Raw genomic sequence first — 17288 nt, 5'->3', positions numbered from 1 at the left:
GGCAACACCCCTAATGAAGAAATCCAACAGGATGAGGTCTGATGATCGTGGTGGCCATTCAACTGGCCCTCGTCGCCCTATCCATCTATGGGGTCATTCATTTTTGGAGTTTATAAAGAAGGTAAATAGTAAAGAACTCGGTATAACTCTTGACAACTGTGCATTGCCTTCAAGGTTCTGCAGTAGTACCTTTGGAAACCTTCGACCGTTTTTCCAGAGGCAAAAGGAAAATGGTCAACAAACTTCAGTCTTGTGATCTGAGTGATATTCCATTCCTTGTCTGACATCCGAAATTTTTCCGGCGCTGATGCAACAATGTTAAATAGCTGCTGACGCACTCTCTAGGCGCCCCTCGGTGCTCATTATCTCTCCGGTCCAGGCCTTGCTTCCCACAAATCTACCACCATCTCCATCTCCTTTCCCCCCCGTGTACCGGCCGCTTTGCATACGTCTGATGTTTAAATGCGCATTGTTAACTGACGCAGGGGTAGCCCTTTTGCTGACCTGGGAGGTATTTGCCCGTTTGATCACGGGGGCTGGCCGTTTTAACGTATCCAAGGGGCTCTGTAAAGCCCCCATCGTGAAGACGCGGGGACGGTGAAAGAAGGTGATTATTATTACGTGTTGGTCAGCAAGGCCGCAGGGGACGTTGCTCACCTTGTACCTTCACTGCTGCTCCGGTGGTATGAAATTTCAGCTCTTACCTGTGTTTACTCCTGAAATGACCCGTGAGTGTCAGGTTTCTTTGGAATATTTGGTACTATGGAAAACTGACTTTTTAATGTTTATATACAAATAGTTTAGTCCCAACACTTCTGGGTTGTTTCAGGTGTCTTTGGAAACTTTGTTAGCTTTACAAAAGAGGTTGGGGGTTAGGGCCGGGGGTGGTTAATAACAAAAATAATTTGTGTCGGTACCCGGGGACCCACATATCAAGACCTAGCGTTCAGGTCCCGGCTGCCCAAAAAGAAAAATATTGAACACCCAAACAGGATTATTGTAGCCTTTCCTTAGCACCCCACCCTTATGCCTTTTCCCCCCAGCCTCTCTCTCTCTGTCGTTTGCTTTTCTCTTTGGTGTTTGCTCTTGGGGGAAGTCTCTCAGTGACCACGAGAAAAAAAAGAACTTGATCATGAATAGTTGATGGACAGTTCCCCCATGAATTTTGCATCGTTGAGGGCTTGTGATGTGGCGAACACTCGAATACAAATAGATAGCCTTGGACTGCTGACCACTAACCAAAAAAAAAAACAAAAATGTTCATTTGTGTGTTGGTCACACTGCTTTTCTTCCAAGTAACACTCACATGCTTCCAATGAATACCCCATCAACACTTGCCCCCCCCCCCCCCCCCCCCCCCACACACACCCCTTTTGCGTTGTATATCAGGCACTCTTGAGATTTCACCACGGCCTCCTGCAAATATGGATTGGCTCTCGCATTTCCAAAAAGTCCCAAAGCATCCCAGGCGCCCCCTTGACTCTTGAACCCACGGTTCGGCAGCAAACGCGGGAGGTGAAGCCGCCAATCTGCATCTCTCGTGGCGCCTCACGCCCACGCCGATGCGGCTGCGAAAAAAGCCGGGATGCCGAGAGTTTCTCGCATCCGAGGAAGGAAGCGAGACTCTCCTTTCTGTAGCCCCCTTTGCTTTTGGCAAGCTTGTTTTGTGGGACTGACCAACCAAATCTTCAGTCTGTGACGTTCCAGAGTTTTCCGAAATTAATGACAATGTTCCTGCGGTGAAAATTGTGATGTATATAAAATGAAGCTTTAAAAACATGAAAAATCAAGCCCTTCTCCCCCGCTCTTAAACGGTATAGGCGCATCTGCTGAACGTGCTAAAACCACGCCCCGTTCAACTATCAATTGTCAAACAAATACCACTACTTTGACCTGGAAAAATGGATGCTACTTCATTAGGATCCTTAATGAATGAACTTCGTATGCCTGCACATAACTACGTTTATGCCGCAAAATCATATCTGCTTAAAGACTCCGGTGGCTGGAATACATCCCGCCAGGTGGGTTCCTCGCCCCCAGTTCCTCCACCTTTTCTCCATAACGTACCCACATTCACAGCCAACAACGAGGCACTCTAATGCGGCCACACCAGCGAAAGTTCCCCCACGTTTTCTCCATAACGTACCCACATTCACAGCCAACAACGAGGCACTCTAATGCGGCCACACCAGCGAACTATCTAAAGGGAAGACGCACTTTCAGGGTGTTGGCATAGCTAGCTAGCAAACTCCACATCGCAATTGCACCAGATAACCACTGATGATCCATTTTCTGAGCCGCTTCTCCTCACTAGGGTCGCAAGAGTGCTCGAGCCTATCCCAGCTATCGTCGGGCAGTAGGCGGGGTACACCCTGAACTGGTTGCCAGCCAAACGCAAGGCACGTAGAAACAAACAACCATTCGCACTCACATTCACACCTACGGGCAATTTAGAGTTGTCAATTAACCTACCATGCATGTTTTTGGGATGTGGGAGGAAACCGGAGTGCCCGGAGAAAACCCACGCAGGCACGCGGAGAACATGCAAACTCCACACAGACGGGGCCGGGGATTGAACCCCGGTCCTCAGAACTGTGAGGCAGACGCTCTAACCAGTCCTCCACCGTGCCGCCAAATGTGAAACAAATCTCCGAATGAACTTTTAAGTCATTTTAACATAAATACGAAGACATTTGTACAAATTGAGGTTATGTCGCCATCATAGGAGCAGAACTCTTGAGGACCCCCTGTACTCTAAAATATTTACCGTACATCCTCGGCGGGACCTTTTATTTAGCAAAGAACATCATTTTTGACAAGCATGCATCATAATTATTATTTACGGTAGGCCTTTTTTTCGTACATGCAGTTGTCTTGTTTATCTGGTGTTTTCCGACTTGTCCTTTTATGGTGCCGATAAATATATCATCATTTATCATCCGATAAATATCATCCAACTTCTTGCTCCTTTCCCAGTTTCTCCCTCTCCATCATCTTAAACAGGATGATGAAGCGTGTGTGAAAGGGGCAACAGAAGCGAGTCTGCAAATTTAATGGAGAAGCATAGATTATTTAGGATGACTAAAGCCTCCCTTGTAGTGTCAAACGCGGGACTGTAGGATGACATTATAGCCTTTACACTCTCTACTGCTGTCTCTCTCGCTGTCCCTGCTACTTTACCTGCAAGCGCACCTCCAAAGGTCTTCAATCTTTTAGTGCTGTCTTCGCCTAACTTTAAAATGACCGAAATTCCACTTAGGCACCCCTGGAGGGCACTCACCGACCCGCGGGGTCATCACAGTTTGGGAAACCATGACTTAGATCACGCTTGACCCATTATTATTTTTTTCAAGCCCTGCACCGCCTGCAACATCCCAACAGAGCAACCCCCAGAAGTTGACGCGCCGCAGATTAGCAATACAGCGGAACCTCAGTTTTCGTGATTAATCTGTTCCAACAATAATAACAGTTTCACCACACTTTATTTGGCCCTATTGTGGTTTATTTAGCAGTCGCACTCCAACTATTTTGTGCTTGTGTATGGAGTGCGACTGTTAAAACACATTCACTGCCATTGACGGCTTTAGAAGTCAAATATCCATGTTAACTGGGAAGGCTGGCAGTGAATGAGGTTTATTAAATAAGCCACCATGTGGTCCAAGAAAGTGTAGTGAAACTGCGGTCTTATACTGCAGGCTTTTATTTTGAAGGGCTCACGTTTGACAGGATGTTGTTGTTTTTCCGCAGAGCTTGTATTGCCATTAGTTGAAACCTTTATACACAACTTTGGAAATGCCTCGGATGAACGCGCATCAAATCCAGGAAATTAATTGGGATTTCTTTTGTACGAAAACGCGAATGTATAAGAACGGGTGCAAAATTTTGATGGAGAAAATGGTAGGAAAACTAGGGCATACAAAAACCGAGGTTCCACTACAGCCACACAAAAAAACTTTTTTCTATCAGGAGTCAGGATCCATGACAGTACATTGCAAGTCGTCTGAGGGGTGCGGTGAATTTTTAAGGGCATTTTGGAGTTTTCACAAGAGTTCATCTGAGGTTTTATCAACTTGTTCGGACCTCCTGTCCACACAGAATGTGACCCAACAGAGAGCTCCTCTAAAGTTGTCCAGGTCGTCCCTGCACTTTCGCTCCTCTTTTCCAATTATCTGTGGTCATTGTGAAGGTTTTTTAGGTGCTCGCTTTGGCCAAATTCCCAGCCGTCATCCATACGTGCCCTCGTGTGTGTCACGCATCAGCGCGGACATGTGTCTTCTCGCAGCTCTACTTTTGTCCCCGGAGGCTAGTTTTGATAGTTTTGCAGCGTGGGCTGCCTGACTGAAACTTTGTGTCTCACTGTGTAAATGTTGCTCCGATTTCTCCCTAATCTGCTGTTTTATTTATGGATATTAAAACATTTTTAGTAGTGCGAGCAGGATGCGAAATACGCTCCCACTTAGTCGTAAAAATCTGCGATGCTGCGGAATGTCATGACTTCGTGTGGGTCATTCCAGAATTTGAGGACGATTTAGGCACCAACGTTTAAGAAAAAAAAATACCATCATTTCTTTGATGTTTTCACCAAAAATAGGTATCGTATGATAAGATTCAACCAGCTCAATCATCACCGGTACACTTTTGTTGAGATATTTTCTTTGTTATGTATATTTTGCTGTTTGGCGCAACCCTGCTACAGATGCTCAGGCACCTGAAAAAGATATATTTGAAAATATGTAGCTGGAAAATGCAATTATTTATATATTATATTTATTTTTGTATTAATCTAATTACAGTAAAAGGTTTGCAAATCATCTTTACATGCTAGCTGTGATAGATGCTGTGCCAGCTGGTCAAGAACAAACTTAGCTGTATAATTAAAATAATAATACATTTGAGTGACACGTCATTACGATTGAAAACATTGATCAAATATGACAAATAGAAGCTATTTTAGGCCACTTGATGATGTAATTTCTGCTGAGTCATGTCGCTTTTTTCTCATCTCGATGGCTAAAAAGGTTTTAGTAACAAAGTGGATAATTAAAATCAATGCATACTCAAGGATTCAACTGTTCGTAGATTTTTTGTTTTAATGTTTTTTTTTTTGTTCTTTTTGTTTTTTATGTTTGGGGGAGGAACCAGTCCTAAAAACACTTATTGGCGGTTTATCCCCACATATTTATCCCCCAATGTTTTTACTTGGGGGATAATTTTAATTTAATTTATGCAACAAGTGCATGTTTCTGTATTTTGTGAATGGATTATTTGAACTTTCATGGGGTCAGGGGGACAGAAAATGTCTTCCAATTCTGGAATGATGCATGTGTTTGTATAAAAAAAAGGTCAACTTCGCCGTAAAACACTTGGGATCGTGAGGCAAATATTTGGAGTGGGGAGTTCAATTTTGCAAACAAAGGCCGCGCAGAGGCGCCGACGTAGACGTAAACACAAATATCCTCATCGCTGCTGCGTTGTCGCCGGATCCTAAACAGACGCCACAAACAACAGCTTCAGCGTCGTGCTACAGAAGAAACTCTGCTTTAATTGCAATTTTAAAGGGGACATATTATGGAAAACTGACTTTTCAATGTTTGTATTCGACGACTTGAGTCTCTGGACTGCCTGCTAACTCATACTGTGGAAATTTTAACAAAATTAAAGAACGAAGTAAATCTGGCATCAAATATGTACAAAAGTGTGTGTCGCGATCGTGTGGGAAAAAAGACGCAGTTCACGGAGTGAATGGCGAACGGCATGTAAAAAAAGCCGCTGAGGTGCAACCCGAGCCATGCTCGCGGCGGGTTTCGTAGTTGTAGCTCTGATTGCTCCATGAAGATGTTGGTGAGGGGTGATGGTGCTTGTTTGTATTTATGTCCATGCGCTACAGAAATCACCATCATGCCCAATTATACTGGAGTACGTACAGCCATTAACACATTCCTAACACTACTTATAACCCCTCATATACTCGCGGTTCTCCACCTGCAAATTTACCTCGTCGCTGATTTCTTTTCTTTTTTTGGGGGGGGGACCCACCCTGAAAACACAGTTTATCCAATAGAATTTGTTTTTAAAAAATTAATACAAATTTAAATGCAATTATAATGCAATTATATTTTTTCTTGATTCGGTGTTGCAGCCCTAATATATATTTTTTTTAATTCTGTAAACAAAAAAGTATCATTATTAAGCCATAAATATTGGTTACATAGTTACATGCTTTAATATATATACATGTTGCATGCTTTAATATATATATTAAATACAGATTTGAAATTCAACAAATAAATCATTAAAATAATACATAATAGGATAAATACATACAGTACATACAAATTAATAAATAAATGTAATTTATCTTTGAAACAACATCATTAATAATAATAATGTTTTAGTTTGACATACATTATTTCCTGTGATGGAGGGAAAAAATGCTTTCAAATTTAAACAGCTTGTAAGTCAACCAGAAAATCCAGCAGTGCTGCAGGTTGAAAATGGACTGCGTGGACGGCTAAAAAAGAGACGACCAATTGTGCGAATGACGGCACAAAAGGACGACACGGAAGCAGAGATTGCTGGCGGCGACAAAACTCCAGGAAAAATTCCAGTGGCGGTCGCAGCGTATCCGCTTTCTCTTCCTCCTTGGCGTGATTCTTTCTCTCTTGCAGTCCTCCTTTTCATCTTTCTCTCCATTTCACATGCGCGCTGGCTCGCCGTGGCCCGAGAGAGAGAACGGGGGTCCCGCTCTTACGGCTGCCGGCCAGCCAGCCTCGTTAGCCGCTTGAATTAAAAATGGATGAACCTATAGAGCCTCGCGTTCACGACTCCGAGCGAGTGAGGGGGAGGGGAGAGGAAAAAAAACAAAACCTTGATCCGAGCTCATCCCGCAAAATACAAACCTGTTTGTCTTTGATGTGCTTAGCGTTATCAAATGTCATTTTCAATTTACAGGTCAATATTTTGGGGATTAATAATAGTACGAAATGGAGCTTCGGCCTCACATAAGCAACATGTTTGAGGTTTTTAAGTGTCTTCCACTCGCTGTACTCGGAATGTTCCACCACGACCGATGATGAAGGCAGACACGAGGCAGAAGATATTTGAGATTTTTAACGTTCTTTTTAAATCCAGACAACAGCAGGAAATCAACACATCAAATTTGAAGATACATGATTTCTTTTTTCCAAAAAAAAAGAGAAATATACAGTGGGCTGTTTGCAAGGGACTGAGAATAACTGCTGCTAATTATCTGTGTGTGTGTATGTATATATATATATATATATATAATATGCTAACTTTTTGTATTTGGTGAAAATATCATCAGTGTATTTATGACTTCCCACTTTCCCCCTCCCACAGCCCCTGGGGGGCGCGCCACACTTTGGGAAATCCCCCCCGTTTTGTGCGCACAACCTTCGAGAGCGTCAAAGGTGCGAGGCGGCCTCTTTGCGCACACTCTTTAACATCTGCGGGGAATTAAGCGATGATCTTTAAATAATTCATTGGCGTAAACAGCTTGCAATTAAGCGGCGGCGGCGGCGGCGCTCTTCGGCAGCTGCTTTGCTCGAAAGGCGCTTCCTGGAAAAAAACAAAACAACAAAAAAAAAAGAGGATACAAAATCAACAAATAAGTCAAATCATTTATCTTGAACGGCCCCCCCGGGAGCAATCGGCGGAATGTAAACGAGGCGGGATGGCGTCTCGGGTCAAGTTGTTTGTATACGTCTGCGTCTACACTTCACAATAACAGCAGAGTGGCTTTTTGTCCAACATGAAAACCTTTCACCTTTTAGGTCAATTACTCCCCAAATGTTTAAATACATGCTAGAAATCTTTTTTTTATTGTGAATGTTGAATTAAAGACAAATTTTCTCTTTTTTCTCCTAATATTTGTAGATGCTTTTCAATAAATATATAACATCATAATGAACAAACAATAAATAAATGTTTTTCTCTATTCAGAAACCAACAAAATCGATTTTTGTTTTGTGTTTAGAATCATATATAACATGAATAAAAAATAAATAAATAATAGCGAAAATAATAAAATAAAATATAATTAAAAAATATTTGGACTAAATATATAACATTATGAGTTATTTTCATGAGAAAAACAAGAAAATAAAACAGTTTGCATTGTTTACAAAAATGCGTTTTAAATTAAGATAGAACATCCTAATAAATGTATAAATTATTCTTTTTTTCCCTCCAGAAAACAGCAACATAAAACACAAAATTCGTCGATACGTGCTTTTTAAAAAAAAAAGTGTAATTGAATGAAATATCGCACTGCTTTCTTTGAAGTGCTTCACATCTGTGTTGCATGGATGCGACTGTCTTGTGTAATCCAGCCCAGGACCGTTGGACTCCATTTCATTTCATTTTCAAATCCCGAATACAACGGCATAACACACTGTGTTGTGTGTTTTGTGTGTGTGTGCGTGCGTGCGAATGTGTTTGTGCAGCACAATGTAACATTTATTTGTTATAGTTTGCGCTAACAAGCGGATGCTTTCGTCCGGACCCTCCCCTCCGCCGTGTCCATCACTCAAACCATTTGTGAGCGCATTGATCTTGCCCCTCCCCCTCCCTCTCTCTCTCTCTCTCTCTCTCGCCCGTCCAGCCAACCGGCGTATATTCCCAGGCTCTTTCCGCGGAGAGCCAGAGCGGCTCAGACAGCCATCGATTTTTATTTTATCGGGTTTGCGGTGCCGAGAAGGAGGGCCTGAGAGATGAAACTCTGCGGCTAACTTTGTTCTCGGCGGACATGTTGTGTTTGAGCCGAGTGGGCGGGGCCGAGGCGTTGCGGCGGGCCCGTGTCGACCGGTTTTCCCAAGATTCCGAGACGCGGCTTTAAAGGAGAAATATTTGGTCATTTTACCTACCTGCGTTTCCAGGTGTCGAAATATGCTCGTGGGTCAAGGATTACAGTACGTTTACCACACTTCATGTAGCCCTGTTGAAATCAGAAGCCTTTAATAGTTCTCAAAGGTCTTCCGGCCGTGAGTGATGCGATAAATCAGACCATGCGCTGACTAAACACTTTAACAGCGGAAAATGAATCTTTACGCGCTTACCTTCGTGGCTGACCACTTCCTTCTGCACTGAAGCATTTCAGCTCTCTTTTTGACTCAACACCTATTTTCACCGGCTATTGTCAAAAAAAGCATCCAGACTTTCAATCTTGAGGCGACATACTGTCGCACGGCTCCCGCAGAGCGAGGGAAGAGGCGAAACACTTCCCAGACACTTAGTTAATAGATTAGTTCTCACGTTATTCTCAACACGTGACAAAAAAATCGATTTTGTTCGGCTGGAACGGATTCACGGCATTTCCATTCACCTCGGCGGCATAAGTGGATTCGAGATGCGAGGGATTTCAGCTCCGAGCGTGGTCACAGAATAAATTCAATTTAGGGTATCATTCCATCGGGATCTGAAAGTGTCAACGAGGTCGGCACAGAGGGGGACCCGCCCCCAACACACACACGCACGCACGCACGCGGTTAGGTGTTCCCTGCCGCTCATTAGAGCTAATAAGGCTGCGGAGGAGAAGAAGAAAACAAGAGGAAGGAAGAAGCAGAAGGAGGAGGAGGAGAAACGGGAGATTTTAAATTTTAATAACACTGGTACGATTTTGTAAATCTTTCCTGACAGGAAAGTCCTCATTATTTTCATGTGGTCTCCGAGGGGCCTCTCTCTCCTGCAGCTAAACGGACCCTCGCCCGCTCGCTCTCTCCATCTTTCGCTGTTCAGTCCGTCAGCGGCCTCCTCGTCTTAGTTTCTTAGCTCTCGGTTTTGTCTCGCGTCTGCTATTTTGTGTTGACTGAACACGCAACATCAGACGGCGGAGCGAGTCGGGGGCAGTCTGATCAGTGCACCTGTTGGGCGAAAAACGACAACGCGAACCAAAATTGAAGATCTTAATGATCGTCAAATCGTCCCGTGCAGGGCGTGTCGCGCCTGTTGACCTCAAAACGATAAAAGTGCAACCCGACACACAAAAGTTTCCGAAACGCAAACCTATTGGGCTCTAATTGAATCGGACCGATCCTTAAATCAGCAGCCAGTGAGCGACCGGCGTGCGCTTGTAGGTTTCTCTCGATGAAACCGATCAGGGAGCGGAAACCCCCGCACACACACGCGCACGCACGCACACACCTCCGTACGGCCCCCTCCTGTCAAGGCTGCAGGACGGATCCGGTTTGATAAGTTGTGTTCCGTCTCGCCACGTGTCAGGACAGGATCAACGAGTAGCGTGTTCGTCACACTTCAACTTCTCCAGTTTTTCTTTTTTGTGTGTGTGTGTGTGTGTTTTCCCAGCCTCGCTTTCTTGTCCTCCCGTACAAGCTGAAGCTGAAAACTACTTTTTTTGCGTGTGTTGCTGGGGCCACCGAAGCAAAAAACACGCGTCGGTGTCATTTTGTATCCCGGTTTGAGGACCCCGCCGCAGCATTTGTAACGCTCGCTTGCTGCTCAGGGCAAATTTGACAGCAATAAAAAGAGGCTGAATGTCTGTTTGTCACCACGCAAATGGATGACCTTTCCTAAAAAAAAAAGGTTGTGCTCAAATTTGACCGGTGGACACTGAAAGATGTGTTAAATCAAAGAAAATGGTGGGGATCTTGAAATTGTGGAATTGTACATGACAAATGTTTGTATTTTTATGGGGGGCAAGAGGGAGCTTGAAACAGTTCTGAGAACTGTTTCAACGTTTTCCAGCGCATTTGCACAAGTTCCCGCAGAAACATGCACCTGTTGGTGATGACATACAAAACCCAATTTGATTGTTTGAAAACTCTCTTCTGCACCAGAAGGAGAGGATGCTGGCGGACGCGTTTTAGCTTCCAAAGAAGTTTTTCATTGACTTACTTTGACTGGGATCCCTCTCAGCACCTTGGCCAAAACTACAAGCCCGGGTCTGTTTTGCGCCTGTCAGTGCCGTAAATCCTCCAAGCTACGGCTTTTCTCGCTCGCTCTCGTCATCTTTCACGCTGTGTTGGATGAACCTTCTCTCATTTCTTCTGGCACGGTCAGCGTCCACCTTGGCGAAGGCTCCTTTTGGGTTTCGGCTGCGACGCTGCCACGAGTATCTGTGCAACTCCTCGGGGCTAGGTCAATGGACGCAGAGATATCGTTGTTGTTTTTTGATATCAACTTTATTGAGCTAGACTGCATACATGCGCAGAAACTATGCGCATTAAGTCAGCCGTAAACACTGACTATAAACATTTTTTGAAATCTTTTGAAGTAAATACGGCTTGGCAGCTTTGCAGCCGCTATCAGAAGAAAGTGAGTAGTATGTTATTCTTTGATTCGGAATTTTGACAATTGTGATTCGTGCGTTCGCATCGCCCTAATTAGCTCCCATGCTAAAGCTAAGACACTTTTCTGCAGTCCCCTCAACTGATTTCCTCATGAACAAAAATTAGCGGCAGCACTCACTGAGTGATGCGCACCCCGTCCCTCCCTCCCTCCCTTCCTCCCTTCCTCCCTCCCTCTCCTCCTCTGGAGTATCTGGCCGGGGTAAATAATCACAGTAAATAATGCATGTCAATTAATAGCGGGGAGACGTGGCCTCGCTAAACACGCTGCGGCGGCGTCTCCTCCCCCAGCTGGCGCACCTCCACCACCGTCAGCATCAGTGCCGCCACTTTTTGGCCCGTGCACATCTTTCAGTAATGAGCACTTTTTAAAGAACATTGTGGAAATAAAGACGTAAGCAGAAAGGTGGTGGGCAGCGGGATGACCGAGCACCCCCTCCCCCTCGCTCCCCGCACCCCGGGTGATAAATGACCACCACTGGGGCGGCTATTCATCTCCCGCTTAGAGGAGTGGACAGCGTGCCCCCCCCCCCCCCCCCCCCCCCCCCAACCTCGGCCTCTCCTCCACATGTCAGCAAATGTGATAATTCTCTCATTTGTCAGCGGCAGCCAGTGTGGAGAAGTTTTTGGGGAGGCGCAAACGCTTCAGCGCTCGATCTGTCTTGTCGACATTTTACGACGCGCGCCACCCCCCCTCCCCCCCCCCTCGCCTCCTCCAAAGTTAGGCCTGGTCAAAATGTTTTTACGGTAAATACCATCATTAGTTTGCTGTTTTTATGACTTCCAGCAAACCAGCGAGACGCTTTTTTTCCCACTTTTCAAATAAACTTTTAGAGGCGCACCTCTGTGCTAACCTTTGTTTATAACAAAGTTTCGCACTGTTATTTTATTTTTTTCCCACCTCACGCTACATTTTTAACCATTTGGTGGGCCCTTTTTCACAGAGAGGCCACAGAGCTGGAAATAAAGATTCTTTGCATCCCAAAAATGGGATTTTGCAGCAAATTTCACCCTGAGACAATCAAAACGTGTGATGTGACGTCGGATGACAACCACAACGGGGCACGAGAAGTGTCGGGTTCATGGCATTATGGCGTTCCCTTACGCCCAGCAGGCGGTGCTTTCCCGCCTGTTACGGCTCCGAAGCCAGAAAAAGAAGCCGAGTGTGCTTGCTTCAAGATGTTTGTTGCCACTCCCAGTTGATGTTAACTGCCAAAATACACAGAAAATTGCATTTGTATTTAATACAACCACATTACTTTCTCTTTAAGTCTGCTAGCTTATTGCTAACACCTAATGGGAAAGGTAAGGTAGACAGGCTAACAAGTAGTGTCTATGTAACCGTGTATTAACACTTTCAGCAATGGATATTTGAACAAAAACGGGGCGTCGACATATCGACAGACAATATAATAATACTCACAGGCATATATTCTTCATCCTCTGCAAAGAACGAGCGATATTACTGCAGTTACTGATTCACTTTCAAGTCTTTTTCATTTGTGTCTGCACGACTGTGTTATACTGCCCCGCGATGGCGGCACCAAGTCGGGCGCACCCGAAGGAGCCGCAATGAATTAATCATTAAGCACAAGCTGTTCAATTATTTACCTTCTATTTGATTTTGATAGGCTACCACTTTCGGGCTTTATTCATGAAAAATATCTTGTACAAATGTTGAATATTATACGTTATGAGAATTGGGTCCTGTTTCAAAGAATTATTGTGTTGTGAATGTTTGTTTGGGTCGGCTCTAATGTTGTGTCCGCGCGACGTGTTAAGTGAGGTCTCGTTCTTGTGTTTTTCGCAGGATCATCCAGAATCGCGTGCTGGTCTTCGTCCTGGGAGCCTTCATCCTCCTCACCATCATCCTGGCCATCTATTTCAATCTGCGGGGCCACTGATCCCCAAAACACACACACGTACATCCATCTTGTCACCAACACAAACACACACACGCGTGATTAATAGCGACAAAAGCGTTGTTGGGCTGTAATTAGGACAAATGGTCACCATGAATCAAGCTTTTCCAACAGCTGACAAGGATTTTTTCGCCCCCCCCCCCTCCTCCTCTTCTTCTTCTTGCTTTTTGTCCTCTTTCCTCCTCTGTCATGCTCCGGCGTCCATCTCCAGGGATAGAAAAAGATTCGTAGTGTTGATCTCAGCTCGTTCTTTTCGGACCCGTCCACAAACGGGCGGGTGGCAGGGGGACAAACTCGGATCTTCAGAAAGTGGCTTCGGATATTCGGATAGTCCTCTCGCCCATTTCAAAGCGCCGCGGGGGATCAATGACGGGCAAATCTTTTTTCGTGATTGTTATGATTAGTCAGAGATTGAATGAAAATCATGACGACCCCTTTCCTTTGACGGTACATCCGAACAACGCCGACACGTTCCCTCACACTCAACTCAACTCAACTTCATACTGTGTGTACTAACATTGAAATGGATTTCATGTATAAGCCTGTAAGTGATTCTGCTATTTATTTATAAAGGTGTCTTCCCGTGCTCAAACTGTATTTTCTATGGAGTCCAAAATGCATCGACAACATTCACAAAAGGACCAATTGATTTTATTATTTTTTTTTTTTTTGGGTATCACACTATTTGATAGAGGTTTTAAATGGCATAAAAATTGGTGATCAAAACAGTTCCTTACAAGGTTCACTATTTGCAAAGCTAACTCTGTGGTTCTATAACTAACTAGCTGTTAAGTCAGTAGTGCCCCCCCCCCCCCCCCCCCCCCCGGAAGATTTTGAAATGGGATGCACACGTCTGTGATGACAGGATGCACGGAAGCGTCTCAAGGACCCGTGCCCGAAATTGAACAGGAAGTCGGACATTTTTTGTGACAAAGCAGCCAGTTTGGGAAAATCCTACGGGAGGATTCGTCCGATCGGAAGCGGGTTTCCTACACAGATGGGCGACGTGCTTGAAAAGATGAAAAAATGAAAGCCATTCTCTTGAGGAAGGGGCCGGGCTGTGAAATCCTCAAAATATGTATGTAATATATCTGAAATGTAAGTGCATATTTTGGTAGGAGACGGAACAAGCACGTTGAGAATCATCATTTCATCAAAACTCGCACGCAAGGAGACGGTTCAAATGCAACGTGACAGCTGGCCAATGAGTGTCTAGCAATTTCTCCCGAGGTGAGGTCGTATATGAACGGGCAGTTATCGCCTGCCCCTTCCCGACCGCAGACATCGGGCGTTGTCTCACAGCAAAGTGAGAATACGATATCAGAGGGAGAGAACGGAACAAGGTCGACTTTTTCATTCTCCCATTCTCCCAAACGAAAGATTAGATGAACATTTTCATTAGCAAAATCCATTTTATAAGCCGCGCGGAAGAACCCCGGTGCCTGTTGCTTCCAACGGTTAGAAATGATCGAGAGCTTCTCGTCCCGCGCCGGGGGGCCGCACGGGCGACGCGTGGCGGTCGTTCCTGCCGTCTCGTCGGCGGCGCATTTACGATTCGAGGGCGGCGTTCGTTGTTTTGGTTTTTTGCGACGTGCGGGGGCGGTGTCCCCAGCCATCCGCTTCAAAGTCTCACATTAACAATCGACAAAACAGCGCCTTGCTGGGGGCGGGCCGTCCCGCGCTGGGGGCCGTCCCGCCGAGTCTCGTCGTGAAACGGGAATGGCACGGAGCGGGACGGCGAAGGCGAAGGCGGGTTAATGACCGGCGATGTGTGCGTGTGTTCATCCTACCTACACGCTCTTGTGTTTCCTCTGTCTCCCTCCTCTCCTGCCACCTTCCTACCCCCTCACCCCCCCCACCCCCCCTTCCCCCAGCCTGTCAGACGAGCGAGTGGAAGGCAGCGTGGCGGGCGGGCGGCGGCGGCTTCTATTTGAAGTTGTAATGGTGTCAAAAAGTCAGGGCTGACTGACAGACGTCAGTCCCACAGGGCCTCATTAAAAACAGCGCCACTTGACAAGGAAATAATTGAGCGCCGGCGACAACCTGAGGGAGGGGGCGTGGTGTGCGGCGGGAAAGGGGGCTGCGCGTCGAATAACCCCCTCTTCTTTTTAGATGTTTTTATTTCCTTGTCATTACTGTCACCGGGCGATTATGTTCATTAAGGAGCTGCTTTCAAAAACAGCGAGCAGACATGTTTTGAGGGTTGCGACCCCCTTCCATCCCGTCCATGAGCACACTGCCAAAAGTACGTTGGGTTCGGGTGCCAGCAGCCAGGTGGGCAAGAGATGGGTGTTGATAGCGATGATGTCATGCCACCCACGTCCCCGCTTCATTTACGCCCCACCCCCTTTTGCGACTGTCTCAGTAACTCAATGGACGCCTATCTCCCCCCCCCCCAAGAAAGTACAAACAATACTCCCATAATGTCTTTCATCCTTCCATACCAACAAACAAAGTGATGTCATGCCTCACGCGTCCTCAGTGTGGCGCTCCCTTTGAGAGCTCAAAGGTCACTCCTTGAGTTTAGGTGCCCACTTGTTCGGGACCTGTCCCAAGATCTGAACCCCCTGACGACCCATGGCATCAGCAAAGTGATGACGTCGTGCCAGCCCCGTCCTCTGCGAAAGTCGTCTCGACCACATGAAAGTAAAAAAAAAAAAAAGGGAGCAACCTCCCCTCGCCTAATGTTTGTCAGCCATTTAGCATGACAAGGCACGGTGACGGGAGGAGCACCACCACACTGGGGGGGGGGGCGTCCACTTGGATGCCACCCAAATGCAAATAATGCCCACATACCGACACAAATGTACGTTAGAAGAATCCTCGCCGCGACGACTCCCCGAGGAGACGCAACAATGGTGTCGTTTGAGCACCACAATGAATCCGCCACTGTTGTCGTCCCTACCCGCCACTCGCCACCCCCGCCGACCCCGCGCCCCCTCGTTCTTCTCCCCGGCACGACGGGACACACGCCGTTGTGTTACGGCGTTTAGAAGAGGCTCCGCGTTCTCCGCTTGTACGCCAGAGAGAATGGCTTTTTCGTCGCTCTTTTTCCGGCCGTCAGCGTTTCAGACGAACTCTCCGTGGAGCGTCATTGGCCGCCATGATGGCAGGAAGTCACGCTCGAAAACTTCGAGGAACTCGGCCCGCCGGTCGCAGTCATTCCCTCGACTGCTCTGTTGGTGTCATTTCAATAGATGGTTCACCTTCGAGATACTGTCCTAATCGCAGTAGCTTTGGTTTTTTTTCATTGGAAAAATATTGTGATAATTGAAAAAAATGGAAAGAATATTGTGACAAGGTATCAATTTGCACCCCTCGTGTCTGTCATTGCAAATGTGATCTGTGATACATTCATACACTATCGATAAAACAATATTGACCGTTTTAAAAGAAGGTCTTCATTTACTTACCCTATAAATAATATTGCACTAGTATTGATTATAATGTTTTTCCCACCGGCAAAATATTGTGATCATAAGGTATCAATTCAATTTTCACTGTATTGCAAAATGTGTATTGAAGCGAATCCCTCGTGGACTGAATATCAAAATACTGGCGTTATGTCTTTCGCTACGGTATCCATACAAGCGCATCCAGTATCGTTCTTTTTTCAGTCCCGTTGTTATCCAGCGATGGGTTTTCTTCCCAAATATCGCTTATCGCACGATGCGGGAATTCTTTGAAGTCAAAAGAAGACTTTTGGACGGCATATTTTTCAGTCTTGTAACGTCACAACCTTGCACGTGTCCCATCGAGGTCCAAAGAGGCCGTGACACATTTTCCGCGGAGGTGGCTCGGACGTTCATCGAGAGCGAGGGGCTTTTACTCTCCCGCCCCTCCACCCACCCACGCGCACTGCAATTTACTTTGCATGCGGCGTCTTAGCCGACACGATTCTAAATTTCCAACTGGGAGGAATCAGCGTGTTCAAAAGGCGGCCTGCCAGTCACGCTCCGCCCGTAGCCCGAGATCTGAGCGCGCCGTGATAACCCGCGACATCTCGCCGCGAAAAAACGGCGAGCCGATCAGCTTTGATGGA

The 17288-nt window shown here is 46.0% G+C and overlaps 1 protein-coding gene across 4 annotated transcripts in view; it reads left to right on the top strand.

Moving 5' to 3' along the window:
* The window catches only part of vti1a (vesicle transport through interaction with t-SNAREs 1A), a 109001-nt gene extending 95169 nt beyond the window's left edge, over window positions 1-13832 (top strand). For all 4 annotated transcript variants that reach the window (XM_061756005.1, XM_061756007.1, XM_061756003.1 and 1 more), the window contains one exon: window positions 13135-13832. In XM_061756005.1, coding sequence (XP_061611989.1) covers window positions 13135-13228 — 94 coding nt within the window. In that variant the 3' untranslated portion in view covers window positions 13229-13832. The remainder of the gene's footprint in view (window positions 1-13134) is intronic.
* Window positions 13833-17288: the final 3456 nt, after the last annotated feature.

This window comes from Phyllopteryx taeniolatus, chromosome 19, assembly GCF_024500385.1.
Source record: "Phyllopteryx taeniolatus isolate TA_2022b chromosome 19, UOR_Ptae_1.2, whole genome shotgun sequence".
Lineage (NCBI taxonomy): Eukaryota > Metazoa > Chordata > Actinopteri > Syngnathiformes > Syngnathidae > Phyllopteryx > Phyllopteryx taeniolatus.
This window is presented reverse-complemented; position numbering and strand designations above follow the sequence as displayed.